The sequence below is a fragment of the Terrapene carolina genome, unplaced genomic scaffold (assembly GCF_002925995.2).
Source record: "Terrapene carolina triunguis isolate 2854851 unplaced genomic scaffold, T_m_triunguis-2.0 Scaffold85, whole genome shotgun sequence".
Classification (NCBI taxonomy): Eukaryota; Metazoa; Chordata; order Testudines; family Emydidae; genus Terrapene; species Terrapene triunguis.
The window spans coordinates 4188813-4216275 of record NW_020664436.1 but is presented as its reverse complement, the minus strand read 5'-3'; the positions used below and the strand labels follow the sequence as shown (position 1 = coordinate 4216275).

At 45.0% G+C, this 27463-nt stretch overlaps 1 protein-coding gene across 2 annotated transcripts in view; it reads right to left on the bottom strand.

The window, feature by feature from the left end:
• The window catches only part of KCNK5 (potassium two pore domain channel subfamily K member 5), a 60514-nt gene that overhangs the window by 19472 nt on the left and 13579 nt on the right, over positions 1-27463 (bottom strand). The window contains exon 1 of one of the 2 annotated variants that reach the window (XM_024203467.3): positions 1169-1642. The exons of the other annotated variant lie outside the window; for it this stretch is intronic. Within the exon in view, the coding sequence (XP_024059235.2) occupies positions 1169-1189 (21 nt within the window). The 5' untranslated portion in view covers positions 1190-1642. Of the gene's footprint in view, positions 1-1168; positions 1643-27463 lie in introns of those variants that run through there. 2 annotated transcript variants of the gene reach the window in all.

Sequence of the window (27463 nt, the reverse complement as noted above, 5' to 3'; positions counted from 1 at the left end):
TAAGGCAATCTTCTTTTGGGAGATTCACAGTAAGTGTGAAGGAGTTTAGGCACATTACATATGATGGAATTAAAGTCTGAAGATTTCAACAAACCTTGAGTGTATCAGTACTGGCGGACAGCATTCCCCACTTGTCTGTAGCAGACAGAAATCATTGTGTTAGTTTTTAGCAATGAATGTTTCATTTTATGAACTCTCACAATCTAGCCTTTGCTGTGTGGCGTGCAGTACTACAAAAAAAAGGATTTAAAGCCAACAGAGCCCTTTTATGTACTGTGACCTGATACAGTATACAGGGTAAAATAAATATTCTCATCTGTAAACACTCTTGGGCTGGGGTGGAAGAGAAAGTGATTAACTGATTAGTGGCTTTATCAAAGTGTAAACTTAGACATTAAACTGTTTTCTGCATTTTTCCTCTTGATTAAAAGGTTACAACAGCAGGTCTGTGTAGCAAAAATGCAAGAATGGTGGCAAAGGGGGAGATTATAGCTCATGATTTCAGGGACAGCTGAGAAAGCTGCAAAGGAAGGAACCAAAGCATATGTAGCAATGTACAAAACAGCTGCATCCTTTTAAGACTCTCCTTCTACTTTTGTATATTTCTCCCAGTCATTTGGTATGAGGTAAGTTGTTCATGGTATGTGTGTAATGTATGAATTCTCAGGAATACAGAACGACTCCTTCCAGATGGATCTAAATCAGCAGGAAAGCACACATTTTTGGTTACTGCCCATCCCAGTTTTCCATCTCAGACATAATGACAGTATCATCATGATTGTTCACTTGGCCCCTCAATCCTCAGCTGCTTGAAACATGCTGGCACATGACCAGGGTCGGTGTGCACAGCCAAGCAAGCGAGCCTTTCAGGAAGGCTCAGGCACTTGATAAAGTGTCTCTGGGACTCTGGAAATCAACAGGACTTAGGATGGTTGACCTTTCATTTCCCCTCTCTCTCTGCATTATCTGGGGCTGGAATATGATTTTGATGTTCATCAGGATAACAGCCATGCCAGATGAGAAAAAAAAAATTTTTTTAGGAAAGTCCTGGATTTCCTAGTTTGCTTTTGTGGGGAATGGTTTGTGATCTTTTTTTGTAGAAAGAAAAATAAGACAGGTTAACCACATTGTCTCAAGCTAACAGGCAACACCCTGGTGCCTTACAAACCTGTGAGTGTTTAACTGTCATTTATGATCTATGTAGAATGTAGTTAGGAGGAGTGTGGGGCAAAGCCTCCAGGATATATGAGTCAGCAGCAGCATTCAATTGCACCTGCACGAGGGAAGGATGGTGAGTGATAAATCCAGTGAGAAAGAAATTCCAGTTTTTAAATAAGAGACATCCGTTGGCAGCACAAATTCAATTCCTGATCAACTGAGTGTGTTGTAAACAGACCCTCAGTTAGAGAAGATGCTTTGAGAGGTGTTTCCTCCCAGCACTCCAGACTTCTAGGATATGCAGAGACCTTGAATTCCTGTAGTAGTTTTATTCTTCCCCAAGAAGAACATTAGCAGGATCCCATCTAGCAGCAGCATATGATCATCACATTGAATAGTTTATGACACAATGGGGCCAAAACCAGTAACAAACTGTTGAAATTTGTATGCAGAGGCTGCAATGTATTTCAATTAATCGGATGTCATCAAGGTATAGGAATTAGGTGTTGAAAATTGCAAATAAGAATAAGTTTAATAAAACCATAGTCAACAATACCTGAATAACTAATTAGTAACACATATTTAACATCACTGGAGAGAGTTCCTCCTCCCTCACTAAGGGGAAAAAAATCCCAAAGAACAGGTGTTAGCTACACTGTTTACATTCCCAGATAACACATTTACACATAGACCATACACATTTTTTTTCTCTTGTAGTCATATACTGCCTTTAATAAAGGGCCGATTAAATGGTATCAGCTAGCAACAATCATTTCAACAATTGTTTTAACTGATTTTTTTTATCTTAATAGATTCCCACAGCAGGCCAAAAGCAAAGTTAACTTAGGCCAGGTCTACACTACCACGCTAGTTCGGCGGCTGGGGATCGAAGTTCCGGGTTCGATTTATTGCGTCTGGTCTGGACGCGATAAATCGAACCAGGAAGTGATCGCCGTCGACTGCGGTACTCCAGCTCAACGAGAGGAGTACCGCGGAGTCGACGGGGGAGCCTGCCTGCCGCGTGTGGACCGCGTCTGAACCGCTGTAAGTTCGAACTAAGGTATGTCGACTTCAGCTACGTTATTCACGTAGCTGAAGTTGCGTACCTTAGTTCGAATTGGGGGGTAAGTGTAGACCAGGCCTAAGTTTCAACTGCTCTTTTCCCTGTCTTATTCAATGTATAGCTTTGTATACTACAGTGGGACACTAACAGGCTTTTACTTTAGGGTGCATCAAACATAATCCAGTCATGTGTGTGTCAACATTTTAATGTACAATTCTGAAGTGTGCATGTGTGACCTGCTCAGCTTTCCTCAATCCTCAGAGGAAGGGGAATGTATTCTCTAAACAGAGGTCAAGTCAACATGATGTGACAACTTTTAACAAGATGAGTGGCAACTTCCTGCTACTTTCACTAGCAATTCTTTTAAACTACAGATATCTTTACAGGCAGAACATGAAGCTTTAATGAGCCCTTAGACGAGTCATATGCAATTTAGTTATCTAATATTTAACTCTTATCAAAATAAGATAAAAAATAAAAACAAAGAACTTTGGCTCCATGATACCCAACACCTGTAAGTTGTTAAGCTAAAAAGCTGCTCCTTTTCCATTTGCTCAGTCAGTTTTTCGGCTTTTCATGCTAATTATGCAACAGTGCAGCTCTGCACATAGATATTTGGAGGATCCAAGTTACGCTAGTTGTACTTATTGCTCCAAACTTTACTCTGTCCACAACCAGGACTTAAATCTGAGCAAATTTCTCCTTATCTCATAGAGCCTCCAGCACATATAGAGCCTCCAGCTTCATATAGAGCTGTCCCTGCCTCCGAGTCTGATATTTAAAGCATGCAAGTAAATACATGCCTGGTTGCTGCTTTGCATATTGGCTTTGAAAAAGGACAACAAACCAGATATGATTTGGGAGGTGGCAGGCCAAACTATTTTTCTGCTGTTTTTACGGCCTAGGTCTACTAATTAATCGCTCAGTATCTTCAGAATTCCCTTTGGGTTTTTAGAAACCACTAATGGGGATTTTTTGTTCCTTTCCTTCCCCATTTCTACTCCTCGCAGTACTGCTCTATCAGCAGACTGGCTAGTTTCGGAGAAGGAAGAGAACCCCTAACCAGCTTGCACTGCACAGGACTTTAGAACCAGTCAGGTTCCAAGGAAAGCAATCAAGCATAGATTAGGAGGGGAGACTAAGGATCAGTGCTAGAGGTTCTTCCAAAAATCACTGATTAGCCAGAAAAAAAAAAAGCCCACAGAACAGATTGTTCTAGCATAAATACACGAAGACCAAGATGACAAACACAGCAAAGCACGTAAGATATTAAGACACCTAATGATGAGTTTTGATATGGCAAAAATATTCTTGCCTCAATGACTGCACCACCCACTCCTTGCCTTGAGGAAGGCCATGTTTAGTTCCAAAATAAAAATCAACATGGTTATCTAGAACAGGGGATTAAAAAGAAAAAGAAAAGAAAAAAGCCATGCTCTTGCAACACAAACGTTAACATTATTGTGGCTCTGGGGAAGTTAGTTTCAGGGCTTTGTACAGGTGTGAAGAACAACTAAAGGAGATGACCAACTACTGACAAGGCTTTGAGTTTCAAGAGTATCTATTCTGGGTGCCCAAAACCACTATGATACATATCATAACTGGGCTAAGGGAGAGACAGATGTGAGTCAGTTGTCCAGGACGCCATCTTGCAGCCTCGGACTACATGAGCACTAGCCCCAGTAAAGTTATTGAAAGGGGTTCAGCATCAACCTCATACAGACATTGTTATTTGCATCTCCACTGAACTTTAGACCTGCTTGCGTAGTCTATAGACAACAAGCAGAAAACATAGGAAAGGAATCTCCTTTCAGTTCTACATCATTGTATTTGAAGAAATCTTTTGTTACTTCTTTGACTCTGACCAATACTAGCCGTTTCTGGTTAATAAGTTACAGGTCATCCTTGAAGAGAATGACTTGTTCTGATAGGAGTTGATTAACCAATCTTCTTTTTAAGGATCACCTATTCTGGTTAAATTGTAAACCTCTGACAAGAAACAAATGAGCAACCTCTCTAGACAAGAGAAAGTGAATGTTCCTGGTTATTACAGAGATTCCTGTTCACAACACTGATTCTCTGTGACCTGTCAGGGGAAAATGGATAGGAGTTTGTTTGGTTGAATCCCTCTTCAGAAGTCAAGTACAATGATGCAACACCATAAATACAAAAAAAAAAAAAAAACCAGTGGATTAAGATTCTGCCTCTAGCCACTGTCTTTACTGCAGATGTCCCTGTTTCACAAGCGGAACAATCAAGTTCCTCTCTAACTGCAGCTGCTGGAACAGTCACAAATGAAATAGTACGCTTGATACTCAGCACCCAGAACAGTTTCTGCTTTTAAAAATCCTCCCTCCCCCCAAAGCCATATTTTCTTTCTCCTTTCCATTGCTCATAAGACCCTCCCCACACCACAAAATTCTCATATAAACATACAGATAATTCATAGTGTGGTATAGAAGAAATGGTCTAAAGCAGGGGTGGGCAAACTTTTTGGTCTGAGGTCCGCATCTGGGAATAGAAATTTTATGGCAGTCCATGAATGCTCACAAAATTGGGGTTGGGGTGAGGGCTCTGATTGGGGGTGTGGGCTCTGGGGTGGAGTTGGGGATGAGGAGTTTGGAGTGTAGGAGGGTGCTCTGGGCTGGGGGTTGGAGGGCGGGAGGGGGATCAGGGCTGGGGTAGGGGGGTGGGGCGTGGGGAGAGGCTCAGGGCTTAAGGCTCTGAGTGACTGGCGACTTCCGGAGTGACGCGTGTATGTGCCCTTATAAGGGGTGCCGCCAGCTCCCCCCACCCAACTTCCTTCTTGTCTGAACTCTGACAGAAGGGAAGGAGGGTGGGTCATGGAATGGACAGGACAGCACATTTTGAAGAACAGCAGTTACAAAACATTAGTAATTGTTTTTTTTTTTTCTTTGAGTGATTGCTCATGTCCGTTCCATTGTAGATGACTCCCAAGCAGTACCTCTGGAGGCGGGCAGGAGTTCATGGATGTGTCGATTGCAACAGCTCTGCCGAATCCAGCATCATCTCTGGCCTGCTGGGTAATGGCGTAATGTGGTGAACGTGTGTACCAAAGACATTCTGGATAGGGACATGCGCCAGGAAGGCGCCTGAGCCCTAGTAGAGTGAGCCTTCACAATCGGTGGAGGCACAGCCTGCTCCAACTTGTAACAAATGCAGATGCAGGTGGTGATCCAGTTTTAAGTCCTCTGAGAGGACACCATAAGGCCCTTCAACCTGTCAACGATTGCAATAAAGAGCTGAGTCTATCTGCAGAAGGGCTTGGTGTGCTCCAAGTAGAAAGCCAGGGCACGCCTGACATCTAGAGTGTGCAGGCGTCTCGCCTCGTTGGTCGTGTGAGGCTTTGGACAGAACACTGGGAGGAAGATATCCTGGTTGACATGGACGTGCAACACCACCTTCGGCAGCAAGGCTGGATGGGGCCACAGCTGAATCTTGTCCTTGTAGAATACCGTATACGGGGGCTCCGAAGAGAGGGCTTTAATCTCAGAGACGCACCTCGCCTCAGTAATGGCTACAAGGAATGCAATCTTCCATGACAGGTGTGAAAGGGAACAAGAAGCCATAGGCTCAAAGGGTGGACCTGTGAGCCTGGAGGGGACCAGGTTAAGGTCCCATTGGGGAACTGGGCCCCGGATTGGCGGAAAGAGTCTTTCAAGGCCTTTCAGGACACTGATCATCTCATGTGAGAATACAGATGTACCCTGGACGCAGGGATGGAAGGCCGATATGGTATCCAGATGCACCTTGATCGAGGAAAAGGTGAGGCCCTGGTGCTTCAAGTGAAGCAGGTAATCCAGGATGGACTGCAGGGATGTGTGGGTTGGGGAAAATATTCTACTCTGATGCCTAGCAGGAGAAAATGCTTCCACTTTGCCAGGTAAGTCTGGTGGAGGGCTTTCTGCTCTCCAAGAGAACCTGCTGTACCTAGTGCAGGCTTGTTCCTCTAGGTTCAGCCACACAACATCCAAGCCGTGAGGTGGAGGGGGCACGGTTCGGGTGCAAGAGCTGACCGTGATCCTGCAAGAGTAGGTCCGGGCGGCTGGGAAGTGGCCATGGGTCCGCTATAGCCAGGTCCATGAGCATGGTGAACCAATCCTGGTGCGACTATGCCGGGGCAATCATAATGTCCCACACCTTGTCCCTCTTGATCTTCAAGAGAACCTTGCTGATGAGCGGAGTTGGTGGGAAGGCGTACTTCAGGTCTCCTGACCAAAATAGGAGAAAGGCATCGGAAAGCGAGCTTCTGCCTAGACCTTGCAGAGAGCAGAACTGATGACGCTTTCTGTTCTGTCTGGTGGCAAATAGGTCCACCTGCTGAGGTGATCTGCCAGCGTGTTCCAAACGCTGAGGAGGTGCAAGGTTTCCAGGTCGATTGCATGCTGAATACAGAAGTCCCATAGACGGAGGGCTTCTTGACACAGAGCCAACGAACGAGCTCCCCCATGCCTGTTGACACAGAACATGGAGGCTGTGTTGTCTGTCAACACCGCCCACCTGGACAGTTGGGGAAGGAAGACTCCACAAGCCAGGTGGATGGCTCTGAGTTCTCTGATATTTATATGTAACGCGAGCTCCTCCCGTGACCATGATCCCTGTGTCTGCAGTACACGGAGATGTGCTCTCCAACCGAGGTCGGACACATCCAAAATCGGGACACCATAGGTCGTGGGCTCATGAACAGCACACCTTCCATTAACAGAGTTGGATCGGTCCTCCACTACAGGGAGATAAGAACCTGTGATGGGATTGTGACAATCTTGTCAAGGTGACGTATGGCCGGGCAATAGACCAACGTCAGCCACATCTGGAGGGAACGCAGACTGAGTCTAGTGTGACGGACAATGTACATGCAAGCTGCCATGTGCTCCAATAGTCTGAGGCAGACCTGGGCAGTGGTTAGCGGATGAGCCGTGACGCTGGTGATCAGATCTGCTATTGCCCTGAACCTGGTCTCTGGCAGGAATGCTCTAGCTCGGATAGAGTCGAGTACTGCTCCAACAAATTCTATCCTTTGAACCAGGACTAATGTTGATTTTTGATCATTTATCAACAGGCCTAAAGCTTGGAAAGTGGCCCGCAACTTCAACACTGCATTGGACCTGGAACGGCCCTTGATGAGCCAGTCGCCGAGGTATGGGTAGATCTGGATACCTTGACTTCTGAGGTAGGCTGCTACCACCAACATGCACTTTGTGAATAGCCTTGGTGCCGTTGCTAGGCCAAAGGGAAGCACCAAAGGAAAGGGTAGTGGGTGGTCCCAACTATGAAACGTAGGAACCATCTGTGTCCCTGGAATACCGATATGTGAAAGTAGGCATCCTTCAGGTCGAGGGCAGCATACCAGTCTCCCAGATCCAGGGAAGAAACGATGGAGGCCAGGGAGACCATGCAGAACTTCAACTTCTTGAGATACTTGTTGAGGTCCCGCAGGTCAAGGATGGGGTGTAGATCCCCTTTCGCCTTTGGGATCAAAAAACAGGAGTACTTTCCCCTTAAATGCAGAGGAACTTCCTTTACTGTTCCTGCCTGTAGAAGGCCCTGCACCTCCTGAGTGAGTAGATGCTCATGAGAAGGGTCCCTGAAGAGGGACTGGGAGGGAGGGTGGAAAATAGAAATAAGTGGAGGGTATATCCCCCTGCTACTGTGCTGAAGACCCACTAGTCTGATGTTCTAGAGGCCCAGGCAGGGAGGAGGGGAGACAGGCAGTTGCAAATAAATAGGGATGCTGGATCCAAGACAGAGGCTGGAAGGTCGCCCTCGAGCACACCCTCAAAATGCCTGCTTATTACCCAGTTGGGTACGGAGAGAGCTCGAGTGAGCTGAGAAGGCCGGCTGATGGCCTTGCCGGTGCTTGTAGCCCATGCCCTTTTTACAGAAGGGCTCTGAACGGGAAGGGCCTCCGAACCTGTGGGACTGTTACGGCTTGAACTGCTTCCTCGCAGGCGCCGACATGTACAGGTGGCACTAGAGTCTTTTAGGCCATGCAACTTGCTGTGTCTGTCTGTTCTGCGAACAGCACCAAGCCGTCGAAGGGGAGATCCTGGATGGATTGCTGGACCTCTGCTGACAAGCCTGACGACTGAAACCAGGATGCCCGCCTCATTGAAATGGCCGAAACCATAGACCGGGCCTCAGAGTCCACCGCATCTGAGGCCACTTGAAGGGCTGCCCTGGCTACTGCTCTGCCCTCCTCCAGAATAGCCAGGAATTCCTTCCTGGGCTCCTCAGGCAGCAACTCTGCGAACTTGGCCATGGATTGCCAAATGTTAAAGTCATAGTGGCCAAATAGGACCTGATGGTTGGCCACTCTTAGCTGGAGGCTGGCTATAGAATAAATCTTTCTACCAAAAAGATCGAGCCTCTTCACCTCCTTATTCTTAGGGGTCGATCCCGGTTGGCCTTGTTTATCACACTCATTGGCTGCTGACACCACCAGTGAGCTTAGGGCGGGGTGTGTGTACAGGTATTCAAACCCCTTAGTGGGGACATAGTACTTCCACTCCCTCCGCTTAGAGAAGGGTGGCAGGGAGGAGGGGGTTTGCCAAAGGGCTTTGATCAGTTTCACAACTCCCTTGTGGACTGGTAATGCCACCTTTGAGGGGTCTGCTGCACTCAGCACATCCAACAGGGAGTCCGAGGGCTCTGCCAGCTCCTGGGCTTCCAGCTTGAGGTTCGATGCCACCCTCTTCAAAAGCTTCAGGTGGGTTTTTGCGTCATCCTGGGGAACCGCGTGAGAGGGCCTCACTTTTCCCTCGTCGGGCAAAGATGATGAAGAGGCAGGCATAGATGAGCCTGGTAACTCCACTGCGTCTGCCTAGGGAGCTTTGGTTGGGGCTGGCTGTCCCTGGGAAGCTTTCTCTGACTCCGCTTCTGAGTCAGGGGGCGGGCAGGGGACTGTGGCTGACCATATTTCTGATGCCCGAGACCGACTGATGCCCCTGTGACGGTTGGGGAAATGCCCAGGGGTTCCACAGGTGCCAGGGGGTTCTCCATTGGCCCATGCAGCCTCTGGGGGACCAGAAGGAAATGCCGATGCCCCCAGCAGGTGGCCTTGGCCCACGGGCAGTTCTTCCTCAGGCTCTGAAAAGGTGAGGAGGAGGGGAAGGCTTGTCTGGGGGACCAGGACGGGACTGATGTCGCCTGTCTACCCCATTCCTGTCTGCTCTCTCTGCGGACCTCTGCCAGGGAGCTGCGTTGTGTCTCGGTGCTGCGATTCCGGTGACTGCATTCAGCGGATTGGCGACGGTACCCCGGCGATCAACGCCTCACACTAAGAGTCGTGGCACTCCATGGACTGGAAGCGAGAATGGGAGCTAGAGGATCAACATTTTGGAGACGGTCGACGCGCCCGTGGGGATCCATACCGGCGAACTGAAGACAGAAGACAGGACTCCAGGGACCAGCATACTGACCCTCTGGAATGGTGCCGCGAGCCTGGAGACAGATTTGGACGCTCCGGGCACTGGGGCTCTGGGGACATGCCTCCAAGGGTCAGCGCCAGGGAGCCGGCGATTGACACTGAGATCCCAGTGAACACAGCCTAGAGAGCGGGGAATAACGTCGGGAACTCTGGCAGGTAAGCCGACGCACTTCCGGGGGGCAGTGGCACTGTTCAGGTGGAAAGCTGGCAGGGCACTCCCTGTGGTGGGGACTGGTGCTGCACTGATGGATATGGCTGGAAGGGTCCCAAGGCAGGTTTTCCCCTTGAATGAGGCACCTCAGTAGCTGGCGTAGGCAGCACTGGAAGGGACAATATGTCCGTAGCAGCCTGAAAGGCCTCTGACATGGATGGCACTGTCAGGTGCCAAGTGCCTCTGCCACTTTCTAGGGTGGCGGGCGGGTCTCGAAGGAGCTCAACAGCTCAGTAGTGCTGGAGCCAGGCCACCATCCGCTGAGAAAGAGCCACCCCTCGGGGTCTTTGCTGTCCTCCGGCTCTGTCCTTCCCTTTACAGGACGCAGGAGAACGCCCCCTCCCAGCCTTTCTTTGCTTTTCAGCTGGTACTGGGGATGGGGATCAGCGCTGGTCTGAGGTTGCTGCCGGCGGCGCGCTCTGCACCGAGGCTACAGTGCTTGGAGCAGAGTCTGATCTAGTCGGCTCCAATGCCAGTATGAGGGCCGACTCCATAAGGAGTGCTGGAAGACGAATGTCCTGCTCCTTTTTTGTTCGAGGCCTGAAGCTCTTACAGATGCGACCCTTGTCGCTCACATGGGTTTCCCCCACAAGCACTTTAGACAGCTTTTATGGGGATCACTGACTGACATAGGTGTCTTGCAGCAGTCACAAGACTTTAAGCCCGGGGATCGTGGCATGCTCTGTCCCAAGGCTAAGACCCGTCCGGGACTAACCAACTAACTCTGACACTAAGGAAACTATAAAAGTTTTTAACAACTATATACAAAAAGTCAGGGCCATCCCTATCTACGGTGGTTCCCTAAGCAGCCCGAGCACCTGCACCCCCCCTGTGGGGGAGGGGGGCGGCGGCCCCTCCACAGGAGGGTGAGGGTGAGGGTGGGGAGCTGCATTCAAGGGCTGCAGTGCCATGGGGGCAGGAGCTGTGGGGGGCAGCAGCAAGGCAGGGAGGCCCAGGGCAGCGCGGGGGATTAGCGAGGGGCCTTGCACCGCAGCAGGAGACAGGCCTGCCCCCCTCCCCCCACACTCACCGGTGGCAGCGGGAAGCAGAGCAACCCGGCCCCAGCCTGCTCTGCTCTCCCAGCTCCCAACCCTTTTTCTTGGGGGAGGGGGCTTGGAGGAAGGGGTCACACCCACCCCTGTACTCACCAGCGGCGGCAGCGGGAAGCGGAGCAACACGGCTGGGAGCTAGCAGAGCGGGCTGGGGCCGGGTCACTGCTTCCTGCCGCTGCTGCTGGTGAGTGCGGGAGTGGGCCCAACCCCTTCCTCCAAGCCCCCTCCCCTAAACGACAGGGCTAATCCTGTGGGCCACGTCACTTGGGGGAGGGGGCTTGGGGGAAGCGATGGGATGTGGGCGGGGTGGTGGCGGAGCAGTGTTGGGAAGAGGTGGGGCGGGGTGGAGCAGGGGTGCGGGTTTGGGGGAAGGGGTCGAATGGGGGCAGGGCGGGGGCGGAGCAGGGGGGCTGGCCAGGGGATGGGGCTGGCCGCTGGAGCCAATGCCCCATACGCAGCATGCAGCTGCCTAGGGCACCATGAAATTGGTGCCCCAAATTACATGGTGCCCTAGGCAGCTGCGTATTCTGCGTATGCCTAAGGACGGCCCTGCAAAAAGTTCGCAACTAGACAGTTCAGAGAAGTAAGCTTGCCGAGGCAAAGAGACATTCCAGCACCGTCACTGGCGGTAAGGAGGAATTAAGGGAGGGGGAAGCCGGCGGCACCCCTTAGACCGGCACATACGTGTGCCACTCCAGAGGGCGCCACAGCCAGTCCCCTACCGGTACCACTGAGGGAAAAGCTTCTGGCACTGGTGTATGTGGCAAGCACACACGCCTATAATGGAATGGACATCAGCAATCACTCGAAGAAGGAGTTTTTCTGTTGCTGTAGTAAATCCACCCCTCGAGAAGCGGTAGCTAGGTCAATGGAAGAACTCTTCTGTCATCTTAACAGTGTCTACACCAGGGCTTAGGTCAGTTTAACGGTCTCTCTCAAGGATGTGAAGTTTTCACACCCTTGAGCGACATAGCTAGATCAACCTAACTTTTAGGTGTAGACCAGTCCTCATGAAAGTTATACTGAACTAGCTGAGAGGTATGAATGTAAAGTACATTAAACCTCATCTGCAGATGCTCTCATTCAGAAGTAAAGTGGCCTTAGATCACTTTAGGTTAATTGTGAATTAAGCTAACCCCAACCATACACTAGAAGTGCTCTGCTGGTTTAGCTTATTCCCGAACCCTGAGCAAAATAATCGATACCAGCAAAAGTGCAGTTTTGCTGGCATAACTGCATCTATACTAGGGGCTTTTGCTAGCACAGCTCTGTCGGTCAGGGATTAAATCTCATTACACCCCAACCAAGATAGCTATGCTGGCAAAAGTTTGTATTGTAGACCTGGCCTAAGGCCACTTTACTTATGAATGACAGCGTCCACACAGGGGTTAAATGCACTTTAGATTCAGAGCTTTAGTTAATTTGGCTTAAACTTCCCTGAGTTTCCATGGGTAGACATGCCGTTAGAAAACTATGTCTTGTCTACACAGGAAAGATATTCCACAATAAGGCAGGGGGTGAATTTAAAGCAGAATAGCTATTTTGAAATAGCTTCATGTGTGGACACTTATTCCAGAATAACAGTGCCTTTTTCTGGTTTAGTTTAATCCATTTTCAAAGTGGATTAAACCAAATCTGAAAAGGGATGTAGTATGGCCTAGTGGAGAGAGCACTGACAGGGACATAGAAGACCTGAGCTTTATTCCTAGCTATGCCACTGACCTGCTGGGTGACCCGGCGAAAGTCAGTTCCCTTTTCTCTGCCTCAGTTTCCCCATCTGTAAAAAGGGGTGGATATTGACTTCCTTTGTAAAGTGTTTTGATATCTACTGAGCTAGGTATCATTATTATTCTGGAATCAGAATATCCAGACAGGAGTTATTTTGGAACATCTATTATTCCAGAATAACTCCATGTTTAGACAAGCCCTGAGTGGTTGATTCTTAAAGTGTCATCAGAGGCAACTTGAAGAGCTACTTTGGATTTGACTTTAAGACATTATTTCTGCAGCACCATGCATGCACAGAGACACCGCTTTATACGTAAACTTCCTGCCTTGGAGAGCTTACAATCAAAGTTAGACACAGGATAGCAAGGGATAAAGTGCATGAGGTATAAAGAGATGAGCAATATAATCTTGGGAATTTCTAGTGTGCTCATTCTCTACATACTTTTAAAAGTTATGTAGTCTAAATACAAAAGAGCAAAGTATACCCCATCCAAATCAGACAGTTATGTGCTAATTGCCTTAATAGTTCATGTTACCAGGTGCTCCTTAAAATAAAATATGTACTTAGATACAATGAATTCCAAGGGATCTATATCTCTTCAGAGGGACAGTGTCCTTCAATGCCACTGTAAAGTAGTCTAAACTATTTGTTCAACCAGCGTTAGGTAGCATCTCCAATAAAAATACTCTGGAACCACCAGTTCTGACTGATGCTGGTATTGTTCCCAGAGTGGGGGGGGGGGGGGGGGGGGCGAACAGAAGTTTCGGGGAATTCTGTGACATTTCCAACTATCACACAGAAAATTACAGCTGAACAAGAAGCACTAATGCAGTGAATCTGGCTGAGGACAGGATTCTTCCTGAGACACAAGGCCGACGAGGGGGGTGGGGGTGGAGGAAACTGGTACAAATTACCGCAGCCCAGCGGTCCGGAAGGGGACCCGGGGCCCAGCTTCCCCCCGCCCCTCGTCGGCCCTGTTTAGCCGGTCCGCCCTTGCTGTGGGGCTTTTAAAAAAATTTTCACTGGGGCCTGAACCCACTCTTAGCGGCCTTGCTGAGACATAAATGCCCTCTCTCTTTTTTGTTTTAATTTTTGTCCCTTGGCATAGAGAACAAGGGCTGAGAATTTTAAAGGAAATGGAAAATATCTTGGGAAATAATGATCATTGACTTGACAAGAAAACACTCTCCTGTGAGACATTATCTTATTACAAATAAACAGGCAGAGAGTAAGCGAATCTCCCCTCACTTAACCCTCCCAACCCCCCTTTTCATTAATCTTTAAACACTGCAGAAGTCACAAACTGAGAAACAGGAGTCCCAGGAGGGGATTTTAACTGCACTTAAGCCACAGATGTATTAAGTGATGGATGTTACACACATGACAATATTTGCCAATGGAAATGTGCCTGTCCAGGTAGATTAACATACAGAAAGACAAAAACAGACCCAATGGGAATCCAACTGACTTGGCTTAATTCTGTCCTCTCACAGAAGGAAGCAGGATCAGGCAAGATGAGACTTAAAAGTAGACAAATGGGTACAACTTTTCTCTTACTGGTCTGAAGACAGAATCAAAGTAGAGAAGGAGATGTCAAAAACTCCATCACTGTTTTGGGCCTTGACCCTATGCCCTTTGAAGCCAATGGGAGTTTTGCCATCAACTTCAATGGGAACATAAGAACATAAGAATAGCCATACTGGGTCAGACCAAAGGTCCATCCAGCCCAGTATCCTGTCTACCAACAGTGGCCAATGCCAGGTGCCCCAGAGGGAGTGAACCTAAGAGGTAATGATCAAGTGATCTCTCTCCTGCCATCTATCTCCACCCTCTGACAAACAGGCTAGGGACACCATTCCTTATCCATCCTGGCTAACAGCCATTAATGGACTTAACCTCCATGAATTTATCTAGTTCTCTTTTAAACCCTGTTATAGTCCTAGCCTTCACAACATCCTCAGGCAAGGAGTTCCACAGGTTGACTGTGTGCTATGTGAAGAACTTCCTTTTATTTGTTTTAAACCTGCTGCCCATTAATTTCATTTGGTGGCCCCTAGTTCTTATATTATGGGAACAAGTACATAACTTTTCCTTATTCACTTTCTCCACACCACTCATGATTTTATATACTTCTATCATATCCCCTCTTAGTCTCCTCTTTTCCAAGCTGAAAAGTCCTAGCCTCTTTAATCTCTCCTCATATGGGACCCGTTCCAAACCCCTAATCATTTTAATTGCCCTTCTCTGAACCTTTTCTAATGCCAGTATATCTTTTTTGAGATGAAGAGACCACATCTGTACGCAGTATTCAAGAAATGGGCGTACCATGGATTTATATAAGGGCACTAAGATATTCTCCGTCTTATTCTTTATCACTTTTTGAATGATTCCTAACATCCTGTTTGCTTTTTTGACTGCCGCTGCACACTGCGTGGACGCCTTCAGAGAACTATCCATGATGACTCCAAGATCTCTTTCCTGATTAGTTGTAGCTAAGTTAGCCCCCATCATATTGAATGTATAGTTGGGGTTATTTTTTCCAATGTGCATTACTTTACATTTATCCACATTACATTTCATTTGCCATTTAAGGTCCTTAATTTGTAGTGTACCGTTTTGAGATAAGCCACTGCAGTCCTTCTGTAAGCATAGAGGTAATGATAGAAGCAGTCAGCAGGCATGTTGGATTTACCTTTCTGCATAGTTTAAAAATGAATAGATGTGGGAGTGATGCCATATGAAAAATGCCTTTGCAGAGATCACTCATATTGCTCTATGGCACATCCTGTTAATAATAAAATAGAAATCCTGAGTATAGCCAAGCATTACCACCTCACTGGGTTTGTGGACAGCATATGTTTTGAACTGATTTTAGCTCTGATTCTGCAAACACCTATACTCAAGTTTAACTGTACACATGAATAGTTCTATTGCTTTAATGTGAAAAGGCCCCTCTGTGGTTCATCATCCAGTTGCATTTTCCAAACAAGCTCTGAAAAGTTCTACTCACGAAGGGCAAGTTATTTCCCCACTGCCCTCCACTGGACAAGTACGTTGTTAACATTATCAATCGTAAATCACAGGAACGTAGGATTTTCTGCCTGGCTGATCGATTTTACTGAGTTTTGCAAGGCTGCTCAAAAGGATGAGGATAAGACAAAGGTGATGTATTCTGAGAAACAAATCATTCCAGCTCTGAAATTCTCATGACGACTGCTCTGAAAGTTTCTGCTAAATACTACTGACAGCTTTGGAACAAAGAGCAAGTTCTTTGTATAGAGCATACAAGGAACATCCAACAATCACACCTTTCCACCAGCATGTTTCAAAGATATACAGGAATTCTCCCGCAAGGGCTACCAAAATGTTACAAAGATGTGTCAGAACAAAGGAAGGCCAAAGGGTGAAAATCAATCACCTGGCACATCACTATGGAAATAACGCAGCTAATAAAAAATAAAACAAAACAAAACAAACAAAAACAGCATGCAATAGAAACTTGCTCATTTGCATTTCTGTCTGGGAGACTCATTACAAGATGCTAGCTCTTTGGGCAAATTTTTAAAAAAGCAAGGAGCATGAATCACAAAATATATTTTCTTCTCTTGACGTGTGCTTCCGTGGTGTTCCAAAACTGATACATAATGTTTTATGACGTCTTGATAGTTTAGTATAAACCTCTGCTATTAAAAAATAGAATCAAACTGCAGATTTCTTTTTATGATAATCCGTATGATTCTTTACTTGTACAAAGTGCTGCATTATCAAAAGTTTGGACACATCTGATATAAAGTACAAAGCTGTCCTCAGATTAAGGAAAGTTTGCATCTAAATATTTTAACTTGTTAATGGAGATAGGATCAAAATCAAGACATATATTGCAACTATAAAAAAGGAATAAAAATAAAAAAAATCAATATATCCCCAAGCTACACATTAAACAAGCGCAGGGTGTTGTCTACATAGTAGTTGTGGCAAGAAAGACACCAATTTCATTACTTCCACTTTAAGAGATTCATTTATAAACACACTATATTTTGAGTTTATAAGAAACAGTTCAAGAGATGTTTAGTCAACATGTAAATGCTTAAAAAATATCCCCACTTTGTAAACAATAAACCTTAGTTGCACTCTGCCGAGTTCTAGCTTGATTCCTGCTGATGGATATTAGCATTCCTTCTTCAGATTCACATGAAATTTGCAGCAATTATAGAGCCAACCTTTCTTGCCACACAGCCCCTACACCCCTTCTCTCCCCCCGCCCCCAAAAATAGATTTAACTTTCATAACAGTGAATTCCAGAATGATTTTTTATAATCTTCCTCATAAGGGTGTTCAGAACCAGGGTTAGTTTTTGTTCCCTCTCTCCCTTTTAAAAGGGAAGCAGAGACCAGACCACTTCTCTTAGGCCATATCTACACTACCAGGACTATGCGGGCTTAGCTATGGTGCTGTTGTGATGCCGGCATAAACCTGCAGATACTGCCTACACTGATGGAACACCATTTCCCCAGCCAATGATAGCTAGATTGATTAAAGCATTCTTCAATTGACTTAGCTGCATGTATACCAAGGGGTTAGATTGGCACAGCTATGTCATTCAGGGTCATGGATTTTTCACGCCCCTGCACAACGTAATTTAAAAGGGTAGACTAGGCCTTAGTCTCTCTCGTGCTTTTAAGAAAGCAAAAAGTGTTAGCATTTTTGTTTCTTGTTTAATGTACTAAACAAGACATATGAAAAACAATTATCATATGGGATGACCATAAAAAAAAAAAAAAAAAAAAAAAAAAGAGGTGGGACTGTATTTGGGTCCCTAGATAAGAAATATCGGTTGTCCTTTCAGTGCATGATTCTGTTGCCTCTTAGGGGGTTGCCACTTTCGTCATTTTTTCAGTTTTACTTCACATCATGTAACTACTGCGTCCCTGCTGGAAGGTACAGCAGGGCTGAAGGAGGCACCTTTATTGCTAGAAATCAGTTTCAAAGTTGTTGTAAGGCAAGTCTTTAATAGGTCAAACTAACCAATTTTTTAACACGACAAGACCAAAGACCACATTCTCTACTGTACCAAAAGATACAGAATGGTAAGAGAAGGCAGAAAATTTTGCATGTTTCACTCCAGACAGGTTTCCTCACACTGTAAACTATCTGGGGATGAGACCACTGTTCCTGTACAGCACGATGGGGTCCTGACCCAAGAGTAGGGCTCCTCGGTGCTACGGTAATACAAACACCACATAATAATGCCAGCCCCATGGAACAGGCAAAAGAGTCAGCCTCTAAAGCAGAAGACAGCCTGCAGGGTCTCCAGTGCCTCAGCACAACCTGCTCTGCGGCCCACCTTTCCCCGTAGTATTACAGCTCCTTAAGAAGTCATGCTGTTGTTGGTCCCGAGAGCTATGCAGTAGCAGCCATGAAAGGGATATAGTGATTAATACTTTTTGGAACAACAGAGAAATAAAAATAAAACAGTAAAGTTTAGAGTATTTGTCATTTGTAAGATGAAGAGTGAACATGACAGTAAAAATCACTTAAGCGCTTAGGAAGACAGAGAGCACTGCCAGGAGAAAGAACAATGAAATGTGAAGGGGAGGTTAAAGCTTGAAGCTCTACTTCCATTCTGCATTCAGTCCAAATAACTGGATATGTAACTATCCTCTCTGGGCAAGAATTCTGATAGTTTTGTGCATTTATCTCTTGGAGGCATGTCAGTGTTTTCACAGAAAGTACTGTTTAAGATCTGCTTGTGTATGAAGAATGCCAGACAGTTTCGTTTTCCTATAAAGCCATAATTCATAGGACAGACAAAAAAAGTGAGGGGTATTAATGGGAAGAGAGCAAAGAGGTGATTTCCTCTTGTACTTTTCTGCAGAGTTAAACAATAACTTGCTGAATTATGAGTTTTAGTTGGATGGAACTGTTCTGTCATTGCAGTAGTGAAAACTGGAACTTACCACCCCTGACACTCACAAATCCCATGTGTAGATATATATATCAGCCAGTCAAATACTATTTCACTTAATACAGAATTTCCCTCATTTGCTTGTGAAGTACTTTAAAAGGGCTGTACTCTCTATATAAGCCATTGGCATCTTTGTCAGATGACACGGACTCCACAGTTTAAGGGCCAACATCAGCTATTGAAAACAGACACACACACTCTCACCTAACGACGTATGCAAAAAGGCTAGGCTTTTTTTACTTGGGCCTGGTCTACACCGAAAAGCTAGTTTGACCTAGCTACGATGCTGAGGGATGTGCAAATTTACACCCCCAAGAGCTGTAGTTAGGTTGACCTAACCCCTCGTGTAGACGCAGCTAGAGTGGATGGAAAAATTCTTCTGGTGACCTTACTATAGCCATGGAAAAAACCCTTCCATTGCTGTAGGAAGAGTCTACACTACGGTGCTACAGCAGCAGTGCTGTATCTGTGCCATTATAGCATCTGCAGTATAAACAAGCCCTAGATCAGAACCCAGTTTCATAAATTAATGCTCTGAGTAGCCATTTAGTGCCTCACAATCACTCTGTTTTTGTGATTAAGAAGCAGAGGAAACTAAGGCTGCATCTACACTAGAAAGGGTTTTCTGGTATACTTATACTGGCAAATCCTCCTAGTGTAGATGCAGCTTATGCGGGCAAGAGTGCAGTTTTGCTAGTATAGTTTCCTGAACGAAATAAGCTAGACCAGCAAAAAGACTCTTTTGCTGGTCTAGCTGTCAGCTAAGAGTGTGATTTTTCATAGCTAAACTTAAGTGTTGACCAAACCTAGTTTTCATTAACAGAGTTGGTTGACCCATGACAGCAGAAGACATGAATACAGAACCCTAACAGGGCTTTTCAGTCTCCTCTTCCGTATGGAGTGCTTCAGACTCCTTTTCCTTAGTCAGTACTTGGGACATTTACTTAGGCCAGGTCTATACTAGGAGTTCTTTGCCATATAGTTATACCGACATAATAACAGCATAATGCTTTTAGTGAGGACGCTACTTGTATCAGAAAAAACATCATTTTTGCCAGCATAGCTTATCCAGTCCCCCTGAATGAAACAGCAAAACTATGCTTTTGCCAATATAGGTTAGTATAACTGACTACACTAGTGATTTTTGCCAGTACAGATATGTCAGTCACAAATCTCATCTCGTCGTATCCTGACTGACACAGCTATTCCACAAAAGGTTGTAGTGTAGACTTACCTTAGACATGATCAGGACATGAAAATATGAGGCATAATTGTGTGTATCAATGCCTCTTAGGGCACGTATACTCAGGAAAATTAAGCTGAATTAACTGTATGTGTAAATTTAAAGAACATTTGTTAAGGTGCATTAGACCCCTGAGGGGATGCTCTGATTGAAAAAGAAAGTGGCCATAGAATTAAGCTAAAGTGAACTGACCACTTTCTTTCTGAGTGAGAGCATCCACACAGGGGTTTAATCAAGGTATTTTAACTAATGCGCTTTAAATTCACACCTTCAGTTAATTTGGTTTAATCTTCCTGAGTGTCCCCATATAGACATGCCCTTTCTTTTGCAGGAAGAAAGGTTGTTCAAATATTGTTGTTATTCAGCGTCAGCTGAACCAACAAGTTGGTAAGGAGACAAGTTTAGTCTGCCAGTGGATCTAACAAAATACCAATATGATGGGTAAATACCTCCCTTCTGGCTCAGCTTGGGTAAATGCTGTTGCCTCCCATTTTACAGATAAGGAAGTGGAGGAACAAAAGGTAAACCCACACAGCAAGTCAGTGACATACCAAGGATTAGAACCAAGACCCTGTCTACACAAGAAAATCTGTATAGTTTAACTAAAGGTGTGATTTTAAACTGATTTTGGTTAAACAGGTGCAAACCAGTATGGAGACTTATTTCAGTTTAAGAGTGGCTTATTTCAATTTAGCTTAAACTGATTTTTAATAGACTTAAGCCAAACCAATAAAAGCCTCGATTAAACCAAAACTAAATTGGTTTAAAAAAAAAAAAAAGAAAAAAAGAAAAGCAGTGCACCTTTCATTCAAGTAGCACAACTTTCTCAAGCAGACAAGGACTCATGAGCTCTTGACTAGCACCCCAGTGTTAATTTCACTATACTACTTTACCCATTTGCAAAATGCAGCTACACAAGTCTGTAGGAGAGGAAGTAAAATTGAAGAATAAGTTTCCCCTTATAATTTCAATTGGATACAATTAAGCAAAATGAGAAAAAGTTCAGATGAACAACCAAACTGTCTAGCAACTTAACCTACAGAATTCTAAAGACACCCTTAACAACTGAATATGTTGTGGTATAAGCTACTGAACACATTGATGTTTATATCTGTCAATCTCTCACTTTACTATAGTAACTAATATATTATACATAGATCAGACCTTAGTGAAGGCAACTAGAGGTTATTTGAAAGAGAGAGATGATTTAACTTTTATGTGAAAGATTTAACACAGCTAAAAGTAAAAAGGTTAAAGATTTTACTTGTCTCAAGTTAGTTTTGAAGGTTAGCAAATTTAGCCATTATTGTCAAGGTCTTGCTTTGTTAAGAAAGAAAGCTGGAAGATACTGTCCAGATATTTTAATCAAAGAAGGACTGATTAACATTAGTCCTCCCACTTTAAAACTACCAAGATATGGCACAGTTAGAAAGTTAACAGACACAACAACTTACATTAAGAATTTTCTCAGTTTACAAATCCAAATATGATTTTTTCCTAATGTGTGGCAACCCGAAACCTACAGCAGGATGAGCCAGAACATTATCTAGGATTTGAAAGTCAAGCCAGTGTTGTTGGTGGTTTTTGTTTGTCTGTGGATGGGGGACGGATACCTCCAGTAACTGTGTCTGGAGAACAAAAATATTGGCCTAACAACTATGGAAGAATAAAATCCTGCTCCTCTTCCACAGCTGCACGGGTGCTACAAGCTAACAGGAGTAAGATCAGTAGATATGACTCAACACACACAGGGTGCATAAGTGCTGAGTAAGATGGCGGCATTTTTACTGGGTGACTTTTTGGGCTACAAAACAGAGGCAGATATTGTATTGTAGGCTATCTAGATGTTCCGATGCAGTATCTTTACTAACTTTCACCTAGTTAACTACCATGGAAATACTCCTGCTGAAAAACCAAGCAAAAGTCTTAAACACATGTGTTACTCTTCTGCTCTGTAACATTTCAACAAATGAGAGAGGGAAACAAGGCAAGTTTCCAATGTCAACAATGACAGGATGCATTTTAAGAGCAGCGAGGTGATAGTTTTATTTTAACAGGAGTAGTGGGAAAGAAATTCCACAGAAAAACTATGGCTACATCTATACTACAAACACTACAGCTGCATTGACGGAAGGGGTTTTTCCGTCGCTGTCATTAATCCACCCCTCCAAGAAGTGGTAGCTAGATCAACAGAAGAATTTTTCTGGTGACCAATCTGTATGCTTAGGTCAGCTTAACTACATCTCTCAGGGGTGTACATTTTTCACACCCCTAAGCAACATAGATGGGTCAACCCAAGTTTTCAGTGTAGACCAGGCTAACTTTTCTTTGAGACTTACATTACTATGCATCCAGTTTAATGCATGTCCTGATCACCACACCACAATGACCCCAGTTTTCCCAATTGTTAAGACAAAACATTGGCCAATATCCACCGCAGTCCCATATGTTGTGTCATGATTCCCTCCAACACAAGTTCCGCACTCAGCTCTGGATGCTTTCAAAATGAAAGAGGTATTGCGTATCTTGGATGAATGTTTGTGAACAAGTGAAAACAACAACAACAACAAACAAAACGTACACTTTTCTGCTGGTCTCTTACTATGTCTAGCACAACTGTGTTATTAACACTGTGCTCTGTGGTGTTCAGTACACAAGAATAAAGACATTTTCTGCCCCCAAAGAGCATCCAATCTAAAAGCCAGACGCGCACACACAAAGAAAGGATGCACAGGAAAATAAGTTTGTTTTTCTAAGCAGTTTCTTGTCAGTTTTGCATCACATTCAGTCCTTGGGCAAGAACCCATTGTAAATAAGTTGTCACATTTAACTGGGATATATCCTGTGGAAAATATCTTGAATAAATAAATAAAAAGCCATTTTGTTTGACTGTGACAGCTTTAGCAAACTTACTTTCACAGCTTGAGTTCAGCTTTAAAGTTTGGCCTATAATTGTTTTTACTGCTTTATTAAATTAACAGTTCTCAGTGGTTAACTTGATTATATCTTCATGTTGAGCCTTAGAAATACAAAGTTCTCACATGCCGGTTTTAACATGCACTCCTACCCTCAAAAACAAGACTAGATTTGTTCGGGTTTCAGCATGGCAGTATCTTGCAAGATATTTCAAAGTTGTGCCATTATGCAAAGCTGCATCGTTATGTCCCCAGAGGTGGTGATGATGTTAACACATTTCACAACAAGGGCGATTTTCTAGTGTACATTAAGTGAGACAGCCAGCTTCCAGACTGGAAAAAAAAAAATCTGATGGGGAGGGAGATAGGGAATCCCTAAGGGACGGGGAAAATCATGAGCCTTCCTTGCCTGAATCAAGAGCTTAGAGGACAGGTGGCCAAACTTGCTGGCCCTCACAGCAGCAACATGACAATCTTCAGAAGTTCAAGAAATGGGGTGCGCCTGCTGGGGCTCAGGGCTTCAGCCCCGCAGGAGGCAACTGTCAGGGCTCGGGGCTTCAACCCTGTGGGGAGGAAGGTCTAGGGGCTTCAGCTCTGCAGGAGGCACATGCCGGGGCTCAAGGCTTCAGCCCTGCTCCTGCTGAAGCCCTGAGCCCCAGCAGGCACACCCCGCAGGGCTGAAGCCCCGAGACTCCCCTCCCTGCTGGACAGAAGTCCCTACCCCCACCACAGGGCAGAAGCCCTGAGCTCCCGCCCCCCTCCCCACCAAGTCTGGTAGGTGGAGAATAGGGGAGGGGGTGTGGGGGGCTCTGTAAGCCACAACTTTTACCGTAAAAGAGCCGCATGTGGCTCACGAGCCGCAGTTTGGCCACCCCTTAGAGCAGGGGTAGGCAACCTATGGCACGCGTGCCAAAGGCGGCACGCGAGCTGATTTTCAGTGGCGCTCACACTGCTCGGGTCCTGGCCACTGGTCTGGGGAGCTCTGCATTTTAATTTAATTTTAAATTAAGCTTCTTAAACATTTTAAAAACCTCATTTACTTTACATACAACAATAGTTTAGTTATATATTATAGACTTATAGAAAGAGACCGTCTAAAAATGTTAAAATGTATTCCTGGCACACGAAACCTTACATTAGAGTGAATAAATGAAGACTCAGCACACCACTTCTGTAAGGTTGCCGACCCCTGCCTTAGAGTGTACAGTAGTCAAAATCCCAGCTTCAGTTCATTCAAGCCACATAAGGCAAATGATACACAAACAGGGGAGAAGGTGTGTGTCACTATGGTTTTACAGTAGCCACTATCCCCCTAAGACTCTAGAAGTCTTGGGCCTTGATTCCAGTCTCTCTGACACTGGTGTAACTTAATGGAATTACATCAGAGAGCATGTGACCAGATCCACTCCTTTAGTGTTTGTTTTATTAAAGAATCCACAGCTTGTGGCATAATTGTATAGGAAGAAGTCTCAGTGGCGTCTTTCACATCTATACTTGCAAATATTCCTCAGCAGGAGGTTAAACCTTCCCTACCTCAGAAATAACCTAAATTTCTATAGTTGCTTTTGTGCTTGAAATTGGTTTGGTTGAGGATATCATTTTGCTCCAATTTCTCTTTAAGAGCAGAAACACACTACAGCAGGTGGATGTTTTCCATGGTATATGGCCAAAGCTGATTGTTCTATGACACTTGGAACAACTTCACAGGTGTTTTAAAAAAATATCATAGAATATTGCCAAAGGCATGGGAGGTGGAGTCCTTGGCTGCTAGAAGGAGCAGAGATGAAGTCGCTCATCGTGCTACTCAGGTCGTAAAAGGAAGTCATGCTGCACCTCTCTATAATGAAAGCTCCAATTTAATTTTTAATCTCATTGAGAAGCTGGGACACGTATGTCAAGGTTATTTTGATCTATATCCTCCCAACACTACAAAAGTAAGAACTATATTTACTTCCTTGAGAATAAGAGGGAATAATTAAGTAAAGATAACTTTTGTTCTAGTTTCCTCACTTCTGCCATGGACGTGTGAAGTACACACAGGGGTGAAAGTAACTTACAGGACTTACTGGTACTGCTGGAGTCATGAGGGGGGCATGGCCTCATCCAGAAGAGGCGGGGCCTCAATCGGAAGAGGGGGGGCCTCTCAAGATTTAAAGGCCCTGGGGCACCAGCCGTGGCTGGGAGCCCCAGGGCCTTTAAATCAACCCGAGGCTCCCAGCTGCAGAGGTGGCTGGGAGCCCCCGGGGCAAATTAAAGGGCCCGAGGCTCCCTGCCGCTGCGGGGAGCCCCGAGCCCTTTAAATCCCCGCACGGAAGCCGGTGCGGTCCGGCACGGCGTACTGGCTCTTGCCGGTACGCCGGACCAGACTGGCTTACTTTCACCTCTAGGTACACAGTACCTCAAGGATTCACAAAGCTTTTTACCCTGCAGACCTCATCTTAACAATACACTGCCTCATGAACACTTCCTTTTCCAATCTGCTATCTCACAGACCACCTCCACAACCCTTCACAATTGCATAAGATCCCCATAGAAACTACTGGAATCTTTTGTTAGTTTTATACATGAAGTAAATATAATTTTTAAATAACCCTCCATCTACAATTCCTGATTTCTCCTCTCAAGGGGAGTCAGCGGGAACATACAAAAAAGTAAGGAGTCAAAGGAGCTAACTGGAAATTAACCTACAAACATTTTATATAAATTCCATATGTCCCATATGACATCACAAATAGTCAAACCATTTGCAAAGAAGTACTAAGTGCCAAGAACATTTAAGCTTACACTCAAATAAACAGTCAAAACCCACACAAATTCATAGGTCTAAGATTTCACTAATGACTCCACTTCAGCTAGTGGATTTTACAATGTAGTAAAGTAAACTGTGGGGCAGTAATCACTTAATTTCAAGAGCAGCACTTAGCATAGAACAGTTTCAGTTTATTTGGAACAAGTCCAAAACGTTATATGAGAGTTATTGACTGTTGAACTGTGTGCACTTCTAGACCAGCAAGATAGTTTCTATGTATTTGCAGCATATTCTTACATACCCAACAGATTGCTATTGAAAGCAAAAGGCAATATTGATATTTAAGGGCAAGCAGCACAGAAAAAAAAAAAAAAAAACCCCAGAGGGTATAGAAAGCTGAGTCACACTTGATCTTCTAACTGAAAAAATGATCAACTAGCTAGCACAATTACTGTGAAGTTGCAGGCTTCCGTTTACTACCCTTTCTCTCCTTCCTGCTTCTGTAACAGACTCAGCAAGTGTCTCTATTTACTCCTCCTTACATGCCACAGGATAAAGGAAGTCATTGCTCAATTAAATTTCCCTCTTTGCTATGAAGAAACATCTTTAGCTTAAGAGCTGCTCATCATCAGAACCCTAGAAAAATTGCAAGCAGATGAACTACACACCCTTCCTCTCAAAGACACACAAGTTCAGCAGCAAATTTCTTTCTAGCATCTAGTCTGAAACTGCATTACAACAACATTCTTCAGCCGGAAAAGAGAAAGCAGCTGTTGTGACATCTGTCCAACTGACCAGCTGGCCATATCGCTGCAAAGCTGAGTATGCATTCTTAAGTGTTTGCCAATAAAGCCAGGATGCTCCAAAAATATAAGCTAAATCTTACATTTCATGGAAGTCAAATAAAGAGGTGTATCTACACTAGTTTTACTGAGTAAGATGTAAGGTCTAGGATCTTCCAAACAGATACTGTACAGCAAAGTTATCACAAATACACCAAATATACAACACACAGGTAATTATTGTAGTACCTAGGAGCCCCAATAAAAGACCAGGACCCACATTGTGGTAGGCACTGTACAAACACAGAACAAAAGGATAGTCCTTGTCCCAAAGACCCAGTCGTTTTCTCTTACAATCATGCCTTGAAAATCTAAACCCGCTTTACAATTTACCTACAAAAGGGTAGAGTGAACTTGACTGTGGCCTTTTTTGCTGCTTTAAGGTGAAGAAAGGCAGCCAAGAAGGCTCCCACATTAAAAAAAAATTAAAAACAAAAACCACACACACTTAGGCTCTGTCCTGATGGCCAAAGAAGTGTCACTATCAATCATTTGGGCATAAGCTTTCATGGGTAAAAAAAACCCCACTTCTTCAGATGCATGGATCTCCATGCATCTGAAGAAGTAGTGCAGTTTTTTACCCATGAAAGATTATGCCCAAATAAATCTGTTAGTCTTTAAGGTGCCACTGGACTCCTCACTCAGTGCCGCCCCCTCCTCTGAGCACGCGCCATTCCCGCGCCCTCCCACCACCAGGGCCTCCTGCATGCTGCAAAACAGCTGACTGCAGCGGGCGGTAAGCGCTGGGAGGGAGAGGGAGGAGTTGATTGGTGGAGCTGCCGGCAGGCGGGAGGCACTGCGGGGAGGGCGAAGAGCTGGCTGCTGATGGGTGCTAAGCACCCACGGAGTCGTCACTTATGGTAGTTTGTAAACGATAGAGACTGTCAGATGAAAGCTGCTTTGAGAATCCAAAGTAACATTAAATAACAGATACATATGTAGAGCCTTGTTGTTACAGACAGCCACGATTCATATTTCTAGGATAGCAGAGGAAGTTTCCCTTGATGGAGCCAACTCAGACATATCCATTATCTAATTTTATTAGAGTATTGCACCTGCTGTGACTTCAAAAACAAGCTAGTTTATATA